The sequence below is a fragment of the Lithobates pipiens genome, unplaced genomic scaffold, assembly GCF_037356315.1.
Source record: "Lithobates pipiens isolate NorthernLeopardFrog02 unplaced genomic scaffold, aLitPip1_a1.2 Scaffold_19, whole genome shotgun sequence".
Taxonomy (NCBI): domain Eukaryota; kingdom Metazoa; phylum Chordata; class Amphibia; order Anura; family Ranidae; genus Lithobates; species Lithobates pipiens.
Window position 1 is genome coordinate 373,056,004 of NW_027507764.1, and position 16,476 is coordinate 373,072,479.

Consider the following 16,476-nt stretch of genomic DNA (forward strand, 5'->3'; position numbering starts at 1 on the left):
AAAGGCACTGCAAGAGCGGTTTATTGCAAAATATCACATGCAAGAACTGCAGATAACCTGATTTGCTTTTAAATTATGGCAGACAGAATTGGCATTGACTGTGTGGTGTAATTTTTTTTCTTTTGTAAGAAATGGAGTTTGATCTAGACAAAGCACTTGAGGATGTCCCAATACATTTTGAGGACCCTCCATACCCCTCCATTAAAAATGAGAAGAGAACTTCCAGTGTCATTGCGGAACTGCCATCCGAAGAAGCAAAAAAGCTTGAACACTTCACCAAATTACGACCAAAAAGAATGAAGAAACAGCAACCCAGCAAAACCACTGTAAGTATTTATGTGAAAAACATTTCAAAGCAGTTACATACTATATTAACAAGGTGTTGGTGTTTTAAAATCCAGTGCATGGGAAGAAGGCTTGTCTAAGTGAATAGCCTGGCCAGGTGTACAGATCCCTTCCTGTGGCATTATGACAAAATTTGGACCTCTAAATTTCAGTTTTACTATTTTATTTATATTTTACTAGAATTGCTGTTCATGAAGAATGAACACTCACAGCTGCAAAAGTCAACTTTTCTAGCAAAAGCATATTTCTTCCAACACCCCAGGTTAGGGTGTTCTGTCATTCATCCTTCAATACAAAACATTTATTTTATAGGTTACTTACATTTCACAGAATTTTTCTATATTGTATAATATATAGTAATCAGATCAAAGATATGTGTTTGCTATAATATTTCTGTAAAATTTGATGTCTACCTCTCTTAAACTAACCTCTCGGAGGGATTTGTCATTAAGATTTGCAGAGAGCTGACATAGAGTTTTGTGCCCAGTTGTGTTCACCTTATATTTGTTGCTGGCTGAGAATTTGCTGGCCACTTCAACTATCACGCTTCAGTTCTTCCCAGCCTGAGCATCCAACAGCTCTCGACTTCAATGGTAGAACACAGCATAAATCTTTCTGCTGACAGCACAGGAGTCATAGCCACAAATAGGGACTCAAAATCTAGAGGCGTAAATAGGAAGAAAGTGATGGCATATGGCAGAACATTCCTTTTTTGCCAAATTTTATAACCGTAATCACTGATGATTATGTTTATACAGCTGGTCATGCCCATTGCTTATATTGTCAATGCTCCAGCTTTGTTTTTATAGATGAGTCCTCATCATTTATGATTTCTTTTTCAGAATGACATATATTGGAATATTTAACTCAATCACATAAATTATGCAAAACTTTCTAAAGTATTGCAGCTTATGCGCATTGTCATGTTCAGAACTTAAAAACAAACATTTACACTATAGCAATCACATTTTTCGAAAAAAGTTACGTTATTATGTGTACTTTAATTCCTGCCTTGATTGTATCAGCAATTCAATAATGTTTCTCTTTTATATTGTGTACATATATACGAATGCATGTCAAGAATATTAGTGTGTTAATGTACACAGTTTGTATGTGCATTTAGTTATGCGTTAAATTTTTGGGGTCCGTGGACTGTAAGAAATTGCATTACAGAGGCCCAGTCTGGTCTCTGAAGATTTACAAGCATATATCTCTTCAGTGGGCCATTTCTCCTTCCTCCTCTTCCATTACAGTCCTGCAGCCTTCAAAAGTGCCTTCTGCATTCAACACTTCCAGGAGCGTCAGAAGCCTGTTGTTCTCCTCTGTGTGCTGGTTCCTTTCTCCAACACCTACATTACTGCAATATCCCACAGTGATGTAGGGATCAGAGGATGGAACCAGCACACAGTGGTGGGACATAGGCATGGGACACTCCCAGAAAATGGCAGAAACAGGCTGCCCCGTAGCCTTTTCTAAGTTACAGGGACATGCCAAATTAAAATATTTGGTGACCTGTTTGGGTCTCCTCAATTTGCTATTGTTCTATTGTATACGTTTTAGATCGACTGTGCAGTTTCATAAAATGGTATGGACTTCAACATGAGCAAGCTTGATAACTCCTGCAGTAGTCATTGGCTTCTTTTGAGGTGTACAATCACAACAGAAGCCCAGTCTTAAGTAACCCTTTAATCCGCAAATACATTTGTAGGCAGTCAGAGAAAGACTAGCACTTTGGAGCCTGTACTGTTACCCAAGTGGTCTGGCACTGGATGTAGGAGTGGTTTGGCAGGAAGCAGACCTCAGAAATGTGGCTATATTTTAAAGTCCAAGGGTCAATGTGTGTGTTGTGTATGTTTTTGGTGGGTTAGTTCAGGCGAGCTCCTGTAAAATGACTGAAATTTGTCCTCTGACAATCGGCACCAAAAATTTGAAATGGTTCATTGGCTAAAAAAAACTATCCATTACTGAAACTTGTTGCCTAGTATTCCCCGTTGCTTAGTTAATCCTGTCGTACAGTTTTAGAGACTGCCAGACCAGCTGAGTTATGCTTCAGTGCAGTTGATCATTGCCCTTAAGGCTGCTAAGCATGTCTTCCTTTGTGGAAGAAAATGCTTTTAGCATTATAATGGATCTGTCACTAAGTACATTAGCATGTGTGCTTTATGTATTCTTCAAAAGTAAAGGGTGGCTACCAATCAAAAGATCCTAACTATGTATTGGAAGGCCTGGTTAAATCTGTATTGCATATCTTCCAGCTTCAGGGGCTAGATGATTCCAAAAAGAGTGCTTGGGATTCAGATCTTTAACCACTTAAGCCCTGGACCACTTGGCTGGCCAAAGACCAGACCACTTTTGCGATTCGGCACCTCGTCACTTTAACTGACAATTGCGCAGCTGTGCGACGTGGCTCCCAAACAAAATTGACGTCCTTTTTTTTTCCCCACAAATAGAGCTTTCTTTTGGTGGTATTTGATCACCTCTGCAGTTTTTATTTTTTGCGCTATAAACAAAAAAAAAAGTGCCAATTTTGAAAAAACGCATTATTTTTAACTTTTTGCTATAACAAATATCCCCCAAAAATATATAAAAAAATACGAATACGTATTCTTCTACATATTTTTGGTAAAACAAAATCGCAATAAACGTTTATTGATTGGTTTGCACAAAAGTTATAGTGTCTACAAAATAGGGGATAGATTTATGGTATTTTTATTAATATTTTTTTTTTTTTTACTAGTAATGGCAGCGATTGGCGATTTTTATCATGACTGCGACATTATGGCAGACACGTCAGACAATTTTGACACGTTTGGGACCATTGGCATTAATACAGCGATCAGTGTGATTAAAATTGCATTGATTACTGTAAAAATTACACTGGCAGTGAATGGGGTTAACACTAGGGGGCAGGGGAGGGGTTACTGTGTATCCTATTTTGTGTTCTAACTGAAGGGGGATGGGACTGTGCAGGGAAACTAACAGATCGCTGTCCATACTCTGTATGGACAAACGATCTGACAGTTCCCTGCTCAGAGAACCGGAAACTGTGTGTTTACACACACAGCTTCCGGTTCTCCGTGTGCTCCGATCGATCGCGGGAGCCTGGTGGCGTTCGAGACCTTCGGGCACTCGCATCGGCTCAGGGAGCGAGCGGGAGGCATGCGCCTGTGCCCCCTAGTGGCCGTTTGTTAGAGACGTAACATAACGCCCATTTGCGCAGCCGAACCATGCAGTACATCTGCGGCGGCTGGTCGGCATGTGGTTAACACAGTCATTACCTAGAGACAAGGTAAAAAGTAGGATTTAAGAATTGCCCTACAGCACACTCTGCTTGTTATTATAATGATGCTCTTAGGTTTCCAAATAAAGTGGCATTTTGATGCAGAAAATGTAATTGTCCACCACTTAGTGAGTGTAGGTCATGTTGTATAGCATTTAATACATACGTTTGATTTAGCTAATTTGTGAGTCCCCAAAAAAATTAACATTGGCCAAAGAAACCATTAAGAATCTTAAGATGACAACTATCGCCTGATTGGGGGAGCTATCGCTACACTTGTACTTTGTATTACTTAGCTTGTGTATTCTCTTCCCTTGATCCTGTGCAGTTACTATATATAAAACATGTTTCATTTTAAAAGCAGTGCAATTTCCTGTTTTGTTTAGGTTGGCATTTTACAGACATTTATGTTTTAGCCATTAGCTTACACGGATTTACATTATGGTGCTGAACAAGAGCGCTTTACTTCACAAGCAGTGAAAATACTCCAGTGCCTGCAACTAAATGAATACATGGTTCATTCGCATTACATAAATATTTATTGATCCTAGGCCATCTATTTGCTATATATGCTGGTTCTATGATAGCTGATTTTGCAGAATATATACAGTGTCTGTGTGTGTGTGTATGTGTGTGTGTGTGTGTGTATGTGTATATATATATATATATATATATATATATATATATATATATATATATATATATATATATATATATATATATATATATATATATATATATATATATATATATATATATACATATACATATATATATATATATATATATATATATATATATATATATATATACATACATATATACACACACACACACCGGTCTCAGTAGAAAATATAAACTGAGAAAATGTAAAATCTTAAGAAAAAAACGTAAGGTCATTTTTAAAATGATAGCAGCAATACGTCCCAATAAAAACGGCTGAGAAAGTAAATGGTACTAACAAGGAGGAGCTGGAAGAACATTTTGCAACTAATTAGGTTAATTGGCAATAGGTCAGTAATATTATTGGATATAAAAAGAGCATCTTAAATAATCAGAGTGTCTCAGAAGTTAAGATGGGCAGAGATTCACCATTGTATAAGCTGCAACTAAAAATTGTTGAACAATTTTAGAATAATGTTCCTCAATATAAAACTGCAAAGACATTTATCATATATCAGCTACAGTATATAATATCATCAAAAGATGCTGAGAATCTGGAGAAAACACTGTGCACAAGGGACATGGCCAATATTGGATGCCTGTGATCTTCAAGCCTTCACATGGCACTGCATTAAAAATTGGCATGATTCTATGATGGACATCACTGCATGGGCTCAGGGTAGGGATGAGCCAAACACCCTCAGAACATACCGAACATGCAAAATATTTGGTAGAACACACAAGCACCGTTTAAAGTCTATGGGACATAAATGTGAATAATCAAAAGTGCTCATATTAAAGGCTTATATGCAAGTTATTGTTATAAAAAGTGTTTGGAGACCTAGGTTCTGCCCCAGGGTACATATATCAATGCAATTTCCCAAACACTTTTTATAACAATAACGTGCATATAAGCCTTTAAAATTAGCACTTTTGATTTTTCATCTTAGTGTTCTGACGGCATTTGAATTTGCCCCGAACACCGCACATTTTTCGTTGTTCGCAGAACATCTGAACTACCAAAGTTCGGCCCGAACTTATACTCGGCCAAAACCGTTCACCCATCCCTACTCGGATACTTCCAAAACTTAGTTCACGGTGCATGCAAAGAAGAAGCCGTATCTGAATATGATCCAGAAACGCCTCCATCTTCTCTGGGCCAAAGCTCATTTAAAATTATCTGTTACAAAGTGGAAAACTGTTCTGTGGTAAAATTGAAATGTGATAGATTGAAAAAGAAGAGCGGGACATTCTGGCTTGTTATCAGCACTCAAATGCTGGTACCTCTGATTGTATGGCGGTGCATCAGTGCATATAGAATGGACAGCTTGCACATCTGGAAAGGTATTAACAATGCTGAAAGATATATCTAGGTTTTAGAGCAGTGTAAACTCCCACTCAGACGACATCTTTTTCAGGGAAGGCCTTGCATATTTCAACAGGACAATGCTAAACTGCATATTGCATCTATGACAACAGCATTGCTTCCTAGTAGAAGAGTCCAGGTGCTTAACTGGCCTGCCTGCAGTCCAGACCTTTCACCAATTGAAAATATTTGGCGCATCTTGAAGTTAAAAATGCAAGAAAGAAGACCCAGGACTTTTGAGCAGTAAGCATCCCATATCTGGCAAGAATGGGACAGCATTCCTCTCCTCAAATTCCAGCAACTAGTCTCTTCAGTTCCCGGATTACAGAGTGTTGTTAGAAGAGGGAATGCTACACCATGGTAAAAAAGGGCCCTGTGCTAATATTTTTGAGATGTGTTGCTGTCGTCTATTTCAAAATTACTTTTTTTTTCTTTTATCCTAAAATAGTACATGCATTCTGTTACGTATTTTTTACATAGTGACCCACCTTTTGTGCAATTGGGGTTATAATAATGTTAGTTATGAAGTATTTATTTTCATGTCCATTAAAACGTATTATTTATTTTCCAGCAACCTGGGGCAGAGGTACCTGCAGACGGAGAACATAATGGCCTGATGCTTAGAGTAGATGAAGGTGTGGATGAATTTTTCACCAAGAAAGTGACACGACTAGAATCAAAGTAGGTGTGATCATGGAACATAGCTTAGCTTGTACAGGGAATGAATAGTCAAATTTGATGTGAAAAATGTTATTACAAAAAAAGTAATTGTTTAGGATGGCTTGGAGAGGCAGATGTCTCCCTACCTATTGCTCTTATATTTCATTAATCTTCTAAGAAGCTGTTGGACCCATCGGTTTGTTCCTGACAGTGACAGTGATACACACACTATAGTTTGCTCATTTATTCTTCTGTGTGAAAGAGTGAAGGTTGATGACTATTTTTATACAGTAGAGGCATTTTTGATTGTCCACTGAATGTCAGAAATGACCTGATTGTCAATAGCCATGTCAAAAACTGGAATCGGTTCTCCTTATCAGTCCATTTATGAACACCCTTAGAACAATGAAAGACAGTCACTTTAAGAACTCACACTGGCAGTTGAGGGGTGGTAAACTCTACAATTGAGCTGCATTTTTATAGCCCCCTGAACTGCTCCCTTTTTAGCTGCAGAGGCAGTGGCTGGTGGTGTACACATGCCACGGCAAGTGCCCTACCGCTGCGTGCAATGCACACAGTTGCAGTGCACTAATGGGGCTAAATCAGATGGTGAGCAGGCCATACAATGGCTCCTAGCTTATTGCCAAATGCTCCCTGAAGAGCAACCTGAATGCAGATAACTCTTCAGAGACCAAAGCTGGTGTGAATGAGCCCTTAGCACTATACTGTTTAAGTATCTCTGCACCCAGAACCGTGAGTATGTGAACTTGGCTTTAGAGGAACGTGATTTACTGCATCATATTTGGGCAAAGGACATACCTTTGCTATACTCCAGTCACACAGACCTTGAAAAATGTACGTGTCTAAAAAGTGGTTAAAGTGGAGTTCCCCCCTGAAATTGTTTTTTACATAATCACAGACCTTCTAATCCTATAAGGAAACATTTGGGGTAATTTTTTTTTTTATACTTGCCGCCAGAAACGCCCTGTTGCTATGTAGTGCTCGTAATCTGCCACTTCCTGGTCCGCTGCGCTCCTTGTCACTTCCTCCCTCACCTGTGCTCCTGAGAAGTGTCATCATTTCCCAGGAGTCTGTGGGCAGTAGACATGTGCACACTGAAATATTTTGTTTAGAAATTTCGTTTTTGTCTGAGAAATAAATTTATTTTGTTACTCCCGAAATTCGTTTTTTATTTATTGTCGTTAAAAAATGCATTCGTCCGAAAATCCAAAATAATTAAGGTTGAATTTGTCATTAAAGGCTTATGGTGTCTGTCGAATGTTCTAAGAAGATTCGAAGGAGCAGATAAACTGTACGGCGCCGCAACCGTACATTTCCGGTCAAATGTTACGCCTACAAGCTATAGTAGAATTCTAATGTTGTATTACACTAGTAATAATTATATTTATTAATTATTATTACTAGTCAACCAACATCAGAATTCTTCTATAGCCTATGTGCAGAGCATTTGACCATAAATGTCCGCTCGTCGAATCTTCATGTCGAATCTTTTCTCTCTATGTCGAATAATCTTGGAATAATAGAGTTAGGTTAGGCACATTCAACCTTTTTTGCTATTGTCTCTATAATGTCAAATCTTTTCTCTCTATGTAGAATAATCTTGGCCTAATAGAGCTAAGGTTAGGCATATTCGACCACAGGTTCGATGGACAAAGATCGCTATTGTCAGCGTCATGTTGAATCTCCTATCTATAACGAACTGTTTTCACAACAAAAATGAAAATAAAGCATTTGTTTATGTCGGATCTTTCGGGTTTCCGATTCTGCACGTTCGTTATAGTTTGTTAAAACGATAACGAAAATACCCGAAATTCAGACGAAAATGCATGCGAATGAAAACGTACTGTGATCAAAAAGCGCATTATTTCCTGACATGAAATCATGTGATGTAGGACGGTTGCCATAACGGGACGGGGCCTTGCTCCGTTGCCGCCCATTGTTATGGCAACTTTTGAAACAGCGCTACAGCAGCGCTACGGCTGCCGCTAATCTCGGAAGAAGTATCGATTGGGCTTCACATGCCCACAATCATGGCAACGGGCAGGAAAAGTATTTCACAAGTTGTGAGTGTAAAATAAATATATTAGCAACATCCACTAGCAAACATATAAAATCATTATTTATGATAATAATGTATTATGCTCGGATACGTGAAAAAAAATGTGGCCGGAACTCCTTTAAGGAAAACCACTGGTGCTTAGCTCATCACTACTTCTCCTTTATATTAGCACCTGCACAATGCAAATGAAGTGCATTGGCGGGTGAATGAAAAGCTTAGTGCAATGTAAATACTTTAGATACTTAAAGGGTAACGCCACTTTCATGGGGAAAAAAAAGCAAAAAAAAAAACGATGGCATATACAATTGGGACAAAAGTCATATTGTAATTGAATGTTATTAAAAATTACCTTTTCTTTTCAATCTGCAGCCGCTGTCATTTTATGTAAAATGCAATGCATCAATGCCATGCAATGTGGCTACCTAGAGGTGTTCTGCACACATAGTGTGTACAGAATGCCCCCCCCCCCTAAACATCATTTCCTGCTTGTGTGATTGGCTCACTGATTTTCCCAGAAGTCTACACTAACATATAATTCAGCATTTTGGCATCCTCTGCAACAAAAATGTAATTTTTGGTAAGACACTCCCAACAGGAAATCACATCTAAGGCCCCTTTCACACTGGGGCGGTTTGCAGACGCTACCGCACTAAAAATAGCGCCTGCAAAGCGCACTGAAACAGCCGCTGCTGTCTCTCCCCAAGGGCTTTCACACTGGAGCGGTGTGCTGGCAGGAATACAAAAAAAGTCGTTCTAGCAGCATCTTTGGAGAGGTGTATACACCTCTCCTTCACCCCTCCTGCCCATTGAAATCAGTGGGGCAACGCGGCTATACCACCGGCATAGCGCTGCTGCAACTGTGCTTTGCGGGCGGTCTTAACCCTTTTTCGTCTCCAAGTGGGGGTTAAAACCACCTCGCTAGCGGCCGAATAGCTTAAAAAAGCGCAGTTTTAACACCGCCGCCGCCCCAGTGTGAAAGGTGCCTAAGGGGATGCGGACCCTGCAGTTTCCTCATTAGAGCTCTGATTCTGCAGCAGCTGATTGATAATTATCCACTTGACCACCGGGCACTTAAATGCCCTTCCTAACCAGACCAATTTTCAGCTTTCGGTGCTGTTAAAATCCTTGCAATGTACATAGATCACCCAGAGGGTAGTTTCTTTTTTCTCAACAAAAGTGAATCTTCGCTTTAAAATGGCCTAATGTTGCAATGCATATTCCATCCAACAGGGCAGCTAATAAATGTAGCTTTCCTTATACTTAAAGCTGAAGTCAAGGAAAATAGTGGCAGCTCAGTTCTGCAAATGGTTTTGTAACCTTCAGTCTGGGTTCACACTGCTGTCGGATGCAGCGCGCAACGGGGGTCCGGTGCGTCCCTGTTTGCTGTTTTAGGGATGAATTGGGGTCATATGTTTGCCTAAATCCGGCCCTGAAATGGAACCAAAGACACACACAGGACTCCTGTGTAAGCAGCAAAGTAGATATATGAATCTCCTGTCATGCAAATTTTCCCGTATCCAATTTGCACTAGTGTGAATCCAGTGTTAAAGTGGTAGTAAACTCTCTTTTATTTATTTTTGTTTTATAATAAAGCTTACCTGTAGGTAATATGAATATCTCCAAAACATGCACCATTTAGGAGAATTTCTAGTGAACAGCAGCTAGTGACGTCACCGGCGTATGCGCTCTGAAGGAGCAGCATACCTGTGCTGTTCCTTCAGAGCTGTGTACCGTACCCAAGACTCCCGTGTGCATGTGCGGGAGTGATATCATCGCGGCTCAGCCATTTAAGTTGTGACAACCCGTGAACCCGGAAGGAAGATCGGGTGAAGATTGAAGGCTATGCAGTGGTGACAGCGTGCTGCTGGAGGGCTTGGTTTCAGGTTGGGTTCACGTTATTGCAAATTGGATGCGTGTTTCCCACAGGAGATTTTGACCAGCTCTCTATGGAGCCGCCTCACATATCTCCGCTGCAGCTCCAGTGCAAATTTGCACAGGAGCCCTGTGCATCTTTTTGTCCGTTTTAGGTCAGAATTCAGCCAAAAATTTGGGTTGACATCGGACCTGGAATGGTGAATGGAGATGCACCAAACACCTGCTGTGAGCCACATGTAAAGATAGTGTGAACCCAGCCTTAAGGTAAGTCTCTCATAATGTGCTAGTATGCAGTGCATACTAGCACATTATGATATTGCCTTGCAGGAAGAAACTTTTTTTTTTCTTCTTCTTCTTCTTCTTCTTCTTCTTCTTACAAGATTTTACTACCGCTTTAAAGAATAACATGGCTCCCAATCTTGTTAGTGCAAATAAAAAAAGGATCACAGACAGTACTCAATTTTCTCTAGTTCAGTTTAAGTAATTTTACCAAAGTCAAATGCACAAATATAAATGAATTCCCACATTGGGTTTAATCTGTTGATGTTCTCGGTTAGCAGATTAAGATGTTGCACACTGATGAAAATTGATGCTAAGGAAAAATTGGGGTGCATCTTAACTGTCTTTTTCAGACAGTCTGACACAATTAAAACATACGTAAACCCCAAAAGAAAAATGTTATATGTTGCAGCTTACCAATCCCTAGATTAATTTTCTTATTTATTTTTTATTTTTTTTTTAGATCTTTTTTTGTTTTTCACCTTGTCTTTTGGACATTAACACCCTACTTTAGGGCTTCTACACATTGTCTTCCACTGTATCAGTAGAAAAGTAGTGCAGCCACTCTTGGAAAATAGTATTGTCAACCTGCAGAAGGGGTAGTTTTAGATCGACTAGTAGATTTAGATGAACTTTATATAAGTGGTTAACAAATAAAACCTCAAGCTGACACTAAGCAGTTACAAAAACTTTTTTTTTCCTTTTTAAGATAAAGGTTTTAACTAAATGAATAAAAGCTTATTATTGTAAGCACCCCAGACAGTGTTAAATGGTTTGTCTCAACCCTCTAACCATCACTTTCACTGGACAGCTTATTCTTTTTTAAAAGGTTGAAAAAGAACTTACAGGCAGGGTAAACTGGTAATATAACCATGTCAAAGAGAAGACTCTAAAAATCAAATATTGCTGCATGATTGCTGTTTGCAGACTACATCATATGACATGTTTTCCTTTTCTATAATTCCACTTTAAGAAAAGCAAGATGTCCTTTTTTTAAATTTGAAGAGCAGAAGACTAAATTGATACTTCAATATGTGGTTAGAGAATACTGTGAAATCCCATTGAAAGTATCTATCTTAATATTGCTGGGGCAGCCAGCAAGTGCTATTGAACACAATGAAAAATGTACTTCTCTGAGCATGTTGGCAGTATTTCTCGGATTATGTTGCTTGGTGACATGCTAAATGACTGAAACATCCAGCTGTGGAGCAAATGTTTCTGAATTAATCGAAGGTGGCTTGGTGATTTTGTTAAATTTAGGTTTAACCACAAAGTGGTCCAAAACAGCTGGACATCTTCTTATCGAAATATATAGATATCCCCAATAGTTTTCCCACTTTCATGAATTTGTTCCATGTAAAAATTGACATTCAGTCAGTCTAAACCTTCGCTGAACACCAAAGGAGGACCAAGCATAATTAAAGGCATTTTAATGATATGTCACATGGGGTTCCCCCTTAAGTCCGCAGCTAAAACACAAAATAAATTGCATTGTGTTTTTTTTTTTTTGTCTGCAAATCTTGACATTCGAGTTGGCAGTCTTGCCGTACCAGATTATGATTTTTATTATCTGGCAGTTCAGACTTTTTTTATCTTCACCATCGGTCCTGATCTGAGGCAACCAATATGTTTTAAATTGCCCTCCAGGATTATGTTTGCAGCATCTCTACCGAGTCCCCTAAGATGTAATATGCATTCTTTAAAAATTTGGGATCTTACTTTTAACCCTTTTTTGACCAGAGGTCATTGACTTCTAGATACCCGGACTAAATTCCTAAATACTTTATCAGTATGCGCTAGTTAGCATGGCAATACCGTTATGGTTAATTGACTACCTAAATAATTAGAATTTGTTTTTTAAAGACAAGTAAAGCTTTAGTATGGTGCATTTTTTTAATAAATAATCACTTGTGTTTTTTTTTTTTTTTTTAATAAGCTGATAAGTGGAGAAACATGTTTTAAAAATGCAGTTTTTGTAATTTTACACCAATCTTTTACACCTAATTTTTTTTTCCTTGCGCACAGTAAAATACAGTGACAGCTCCAGCCTTATAGCTTCACCACTGTGTGTGTGTCTCTCTATCCGACGCCTGTAATAAACATGATTGGCTGTCATGGTGATGACACAATTGGGAAACATGCTCGTTCTAAACTGGAGCGTAAATTAATGATCTCTCAGCATGGGGCACAGTGCCGGAAGGCATTAATATACAAATTGTGTCTGGAAATGGCACACCCTGTAAAAGAAAAGTATCTAGACATACATTTCTGACAATCTGTGTGTTTAAACTGTACCACTTGCCGTTTTAAGATATAATTTCCTTCACTTTAGAGAAATTTGTTTTCATTTCCTCTTTTGATTACTGGGAAAAACTGGAGAGAGAAATCTCCCTAATAGGACAAAGACAGCAAAAAAGAAAAGAAAAAAGCAATGGGAATTTTAAACCCCCTTCCCTGCTTTATTCAACATTTTAAAAAAAAGTTAGTAAAAAGTTAAAATTATATATTATCCTTTTTCACCTCCACTTTTTGTATGTAAAATATATCTAATGTTGATAGAATGTGGACATTTTGGAACAAGTCTTCCATGATCTGTAATGATGTACAAACCCTTATTAAATTAGATATACTTATCTGTGTGTTCACACGTTTTGTTTTTTTCAACGCACATTATTCTTTGGTTCTTCCAAAGGATACATAAATGTTCTATATTTTGATGAAGCTTGAAAGCTGAACTCTAGATGTGAACTTTATTGCATACTTACATTAGTCCAACTTACCCTGATGGGGGCTATTCCAGTGAGAACTGTGATTTTCCAGGTCCCGTACATGCGGCTTCTCCTCTGCACACCTTTCACAACTGAAAGGCATTCTCTGATTAGTGTATATGTGTGTAAGCGGTGCTTGCCCTAAAAAATATAAACTCTCCTTTAAGAAATATCTAATAAATATTTCACATATATATCGTATCATAAGGTGTCTGTATCTATAAAGTGCAGTTCAATATAAAAGTGTAATCCAAAAAGTACTGAAATTTCTTCTCAAATAAGAGTACTTGTCCATTAAAATGTATCCTCCAAACAATTCACCCATGTCCCCTTTGGACCAAACTCACCAATAGTAGTTGACCCCCTCTTGTGTAATGGAAATTTGTAGGTTCTGTATATAATTGTATTCTATTTTATATATATATTGCACAATGCCCTCACTGTGCACACGGCACTAATAATGTTTTCAGTACGTTTTGCATTCTTTTGAGTCCTGATTAGAATTAGCCTGCCTATGTAACGCCCTTTGTTACCATAAACGTACAATTGTAATATTAATGTAATACCTACGTAATCATGTGTATAAAAACCTTCAAATGCATCATAATAAAGGAGAACAGTTATTTGGAAAGATGCTGAGCGTATCTTTTGTGTCTGTTCCCTACTGCAGTAGTTATTATTAATTTGGAACCACTAATCAATATGATGATAGGAGTTGCCTATCTATAAAATATCTGTCACTTGTGTCACAGATTCTCAGATTGGACAAGGTGGAGATTACCGCCCCTCCTCTCTACCTCATCCAATCATTTTAAAGTCATTGCAAAAAGACATCCCATTCCATGAATGGGAACAGTGCTGAGTGAGTAAGCAAATCCTTATGGCCTGTGTGCAGAGGAGAAACCACTCACACAGAACAAGAATTTGAGTGGGACCCAGAAGATTGCAATAATTACTGAAGCAGCGCCAACTACTGCAGTGATTATCCAGTACTATTCTTATTCAAATCGGTCAAAAATTAATCGACAATACAATTCTGTGTGAAGAATAACTGGTTGCTAAGGAGTGGGCCGGGAAGCCAGCCACCGCCTCCTTAACAACTGATGACTGGTTATCCCAATGACAGCTGTATGTAAAATTATTATTATTATTTTTTTTTTTATTTAAGAGTTTTCAAAAACTGTCTACTGTAATTTATTACACTACACTTTTTTTTTGGGGGGGGGGATTTATAGGGGTACTATGTACCCCATAATCATTCACATAGGGGGAGGAGGTGAGATCTGGGGGTGCCCCCTTATTAAAGGTGGCTTCCCGATTCCGATAACCCCCCCCCCAACCTGCAGACCCCCACAACCATCAACCAGGGTTGTCTCAATCAACATGTTAAGGGCATGTGGTTTGGTATGGGCAAGTGGCCTCGTCGCACCTAAGTCGCAACTATATCATGTGGTGCGACTTTGATGTGACTTTTGAGGGTTTACATTGAGGTCTATGGACCTCAAGTAACGTAAGTCAGACATGAGTAGTGCAGGAACTACTTTGAAGTCACTGAAACTTGAAATCGCACAGATATGAACGTTTATCAGTGGGAAACATGGAGTGTGACTTGTCATGCAACTTTGGTGCCCAAAGTCACAAGACAAGTCACACAAGTGTGAATGGACTCTTAATTTAATATTTTTCATTATACAGTATAGGAAGGAAAGATGTTAGTGTGAGAGTCTTGCGTCAGGTAGTGCCCCCTGTGGATGGCATGAGAAAATACCCACTTTATGTCCTACGTACAGGCAATGAAGCATTCTGACATGCTGCTCCTAAAAATCCTGAAAGAATATAATATCTCATAGAGGGCTGTAAATTAATGGGTGCTCACGAGTTGTAAGCGTGCTTCTTCCCGCAGAAGCCCTCCTGTATTAAATCCACATAATAACATTTACGTTTGCCAGCAGATTAGAAATATAATTGGCTTCATAATCCATAATTATAGCAGAACAGCCTTTTAGAGATTTTTGGTTTTCCCAGTAGTGGCTCTGCATATTAAATTCAAAACAATCACTCCACAGCCTTGTGAAGTAGGGAAGCTGTGATAGGGGAAACCCTTCCATTGTAATTTTTCTCTGATTGACTCATGTACAGTGAATATAAACATTCGACACACCCCTGTTAAAATGTCAGGTTTTTGTGATGTAGAAAAATGAGACTAAGACAAATTTTCAGAACTTTTTCCACCTTTTATACCAGGTTCACATTTGTGCGAACACAGACATTGCATGTGATTTGCACCTGCACTACGGGGCCGATCGCATGCGATGTCTGTGCAATGTGAGTTCAGCCATACTCTTGTATGGCTGAACTCACATTGCATACGCACAAAAAAGGTGCAGGGACTTTATTTTTTCCCCCCTCCGCACTAAAATCGGATCGCATGGGTGTTCTCACCTATGCAATCCGATACCTATGCGAGTTCACAGTTCGCACTGTGATCTGTGAACCGATCTGGGGGTGTCATTAACCTTTTGATTATATTACAGCACTCAGTCTCTTTGGGCATGAATCTATCAGCATGACACTTCTTGACTTGGAAATACTTGCCCACTCTTCTTTGCAAAAACACTCCAAATCTGTCAGATTGCAAGGGCATCTCCTGTCCCATTCCAAAACTTTAATCTTCTTCTGGTGAAGACATTCCTTTGTTGATTTGGATGTATGCTTTGGGTTGTTGTCTTGCTGAAAGACAAAGTTCCTTTTCATGTTCAGTTTCATAGCAGAAGCCTGAAGGTTTTGTGCCAATATTGACTGGTATCTGGAACTGTTCATAATGCTTCACTGGGGGTATGGTGTCCTTTTGGTGAGGTGCAGTGTTTTTGCGACAAACATATCTTTTGGAATTATGGCCAAAAAGTTCAACCTTGGTTTCATCAGACCATTACAATTTCCCCACTTGCTTTTGGGAGACTTCAGATGTGTTTTTGCAAAATGTAGCCGGACTTGGATGTTTTTCTTCGCAATAAAAAGCTTCCGTCTTGCCACTCTACCCCATAGCCCAGACATATGAAGAATATGGGATATTGTTGTCACATGTACCACACAGCGAGCACTTGCCAGATATTCCTGCAGCTCCTTTAATGTTGCTGTAGGCCTCTTGGCAGGCTCCCTG

General features: G+C 38.9%; 1 protein-coding gene across 2 annotated transcripts in view; it reads left to right on the top strand.

Moving 5' to 3' along the window:
* The window catches only part of CARMIL1 (capping protein regulator and myosin 1 linker 1), a 405,018-nt gene that overhangs the window by 358,175 nt on the left and 30,367 nt on the right, over positions 1 to 16,476 (top strand). For both annotated transcript variants that reach the window (XM_077492299.1, XM_077492300.1), the window contains 2 exons: positions 130 to 326; positions 6,226 to 6,335. In XM_077492299.1, coding sequence (XP_077348425.1) covers positions 130 to 326; positions 6,226 to 6,335 — 307 coding nt within the window. The remainder of the gene's footprint in view (positions 1 to 129; positions 327 to 6,225; positions 6,336 to 16,476) is intronic.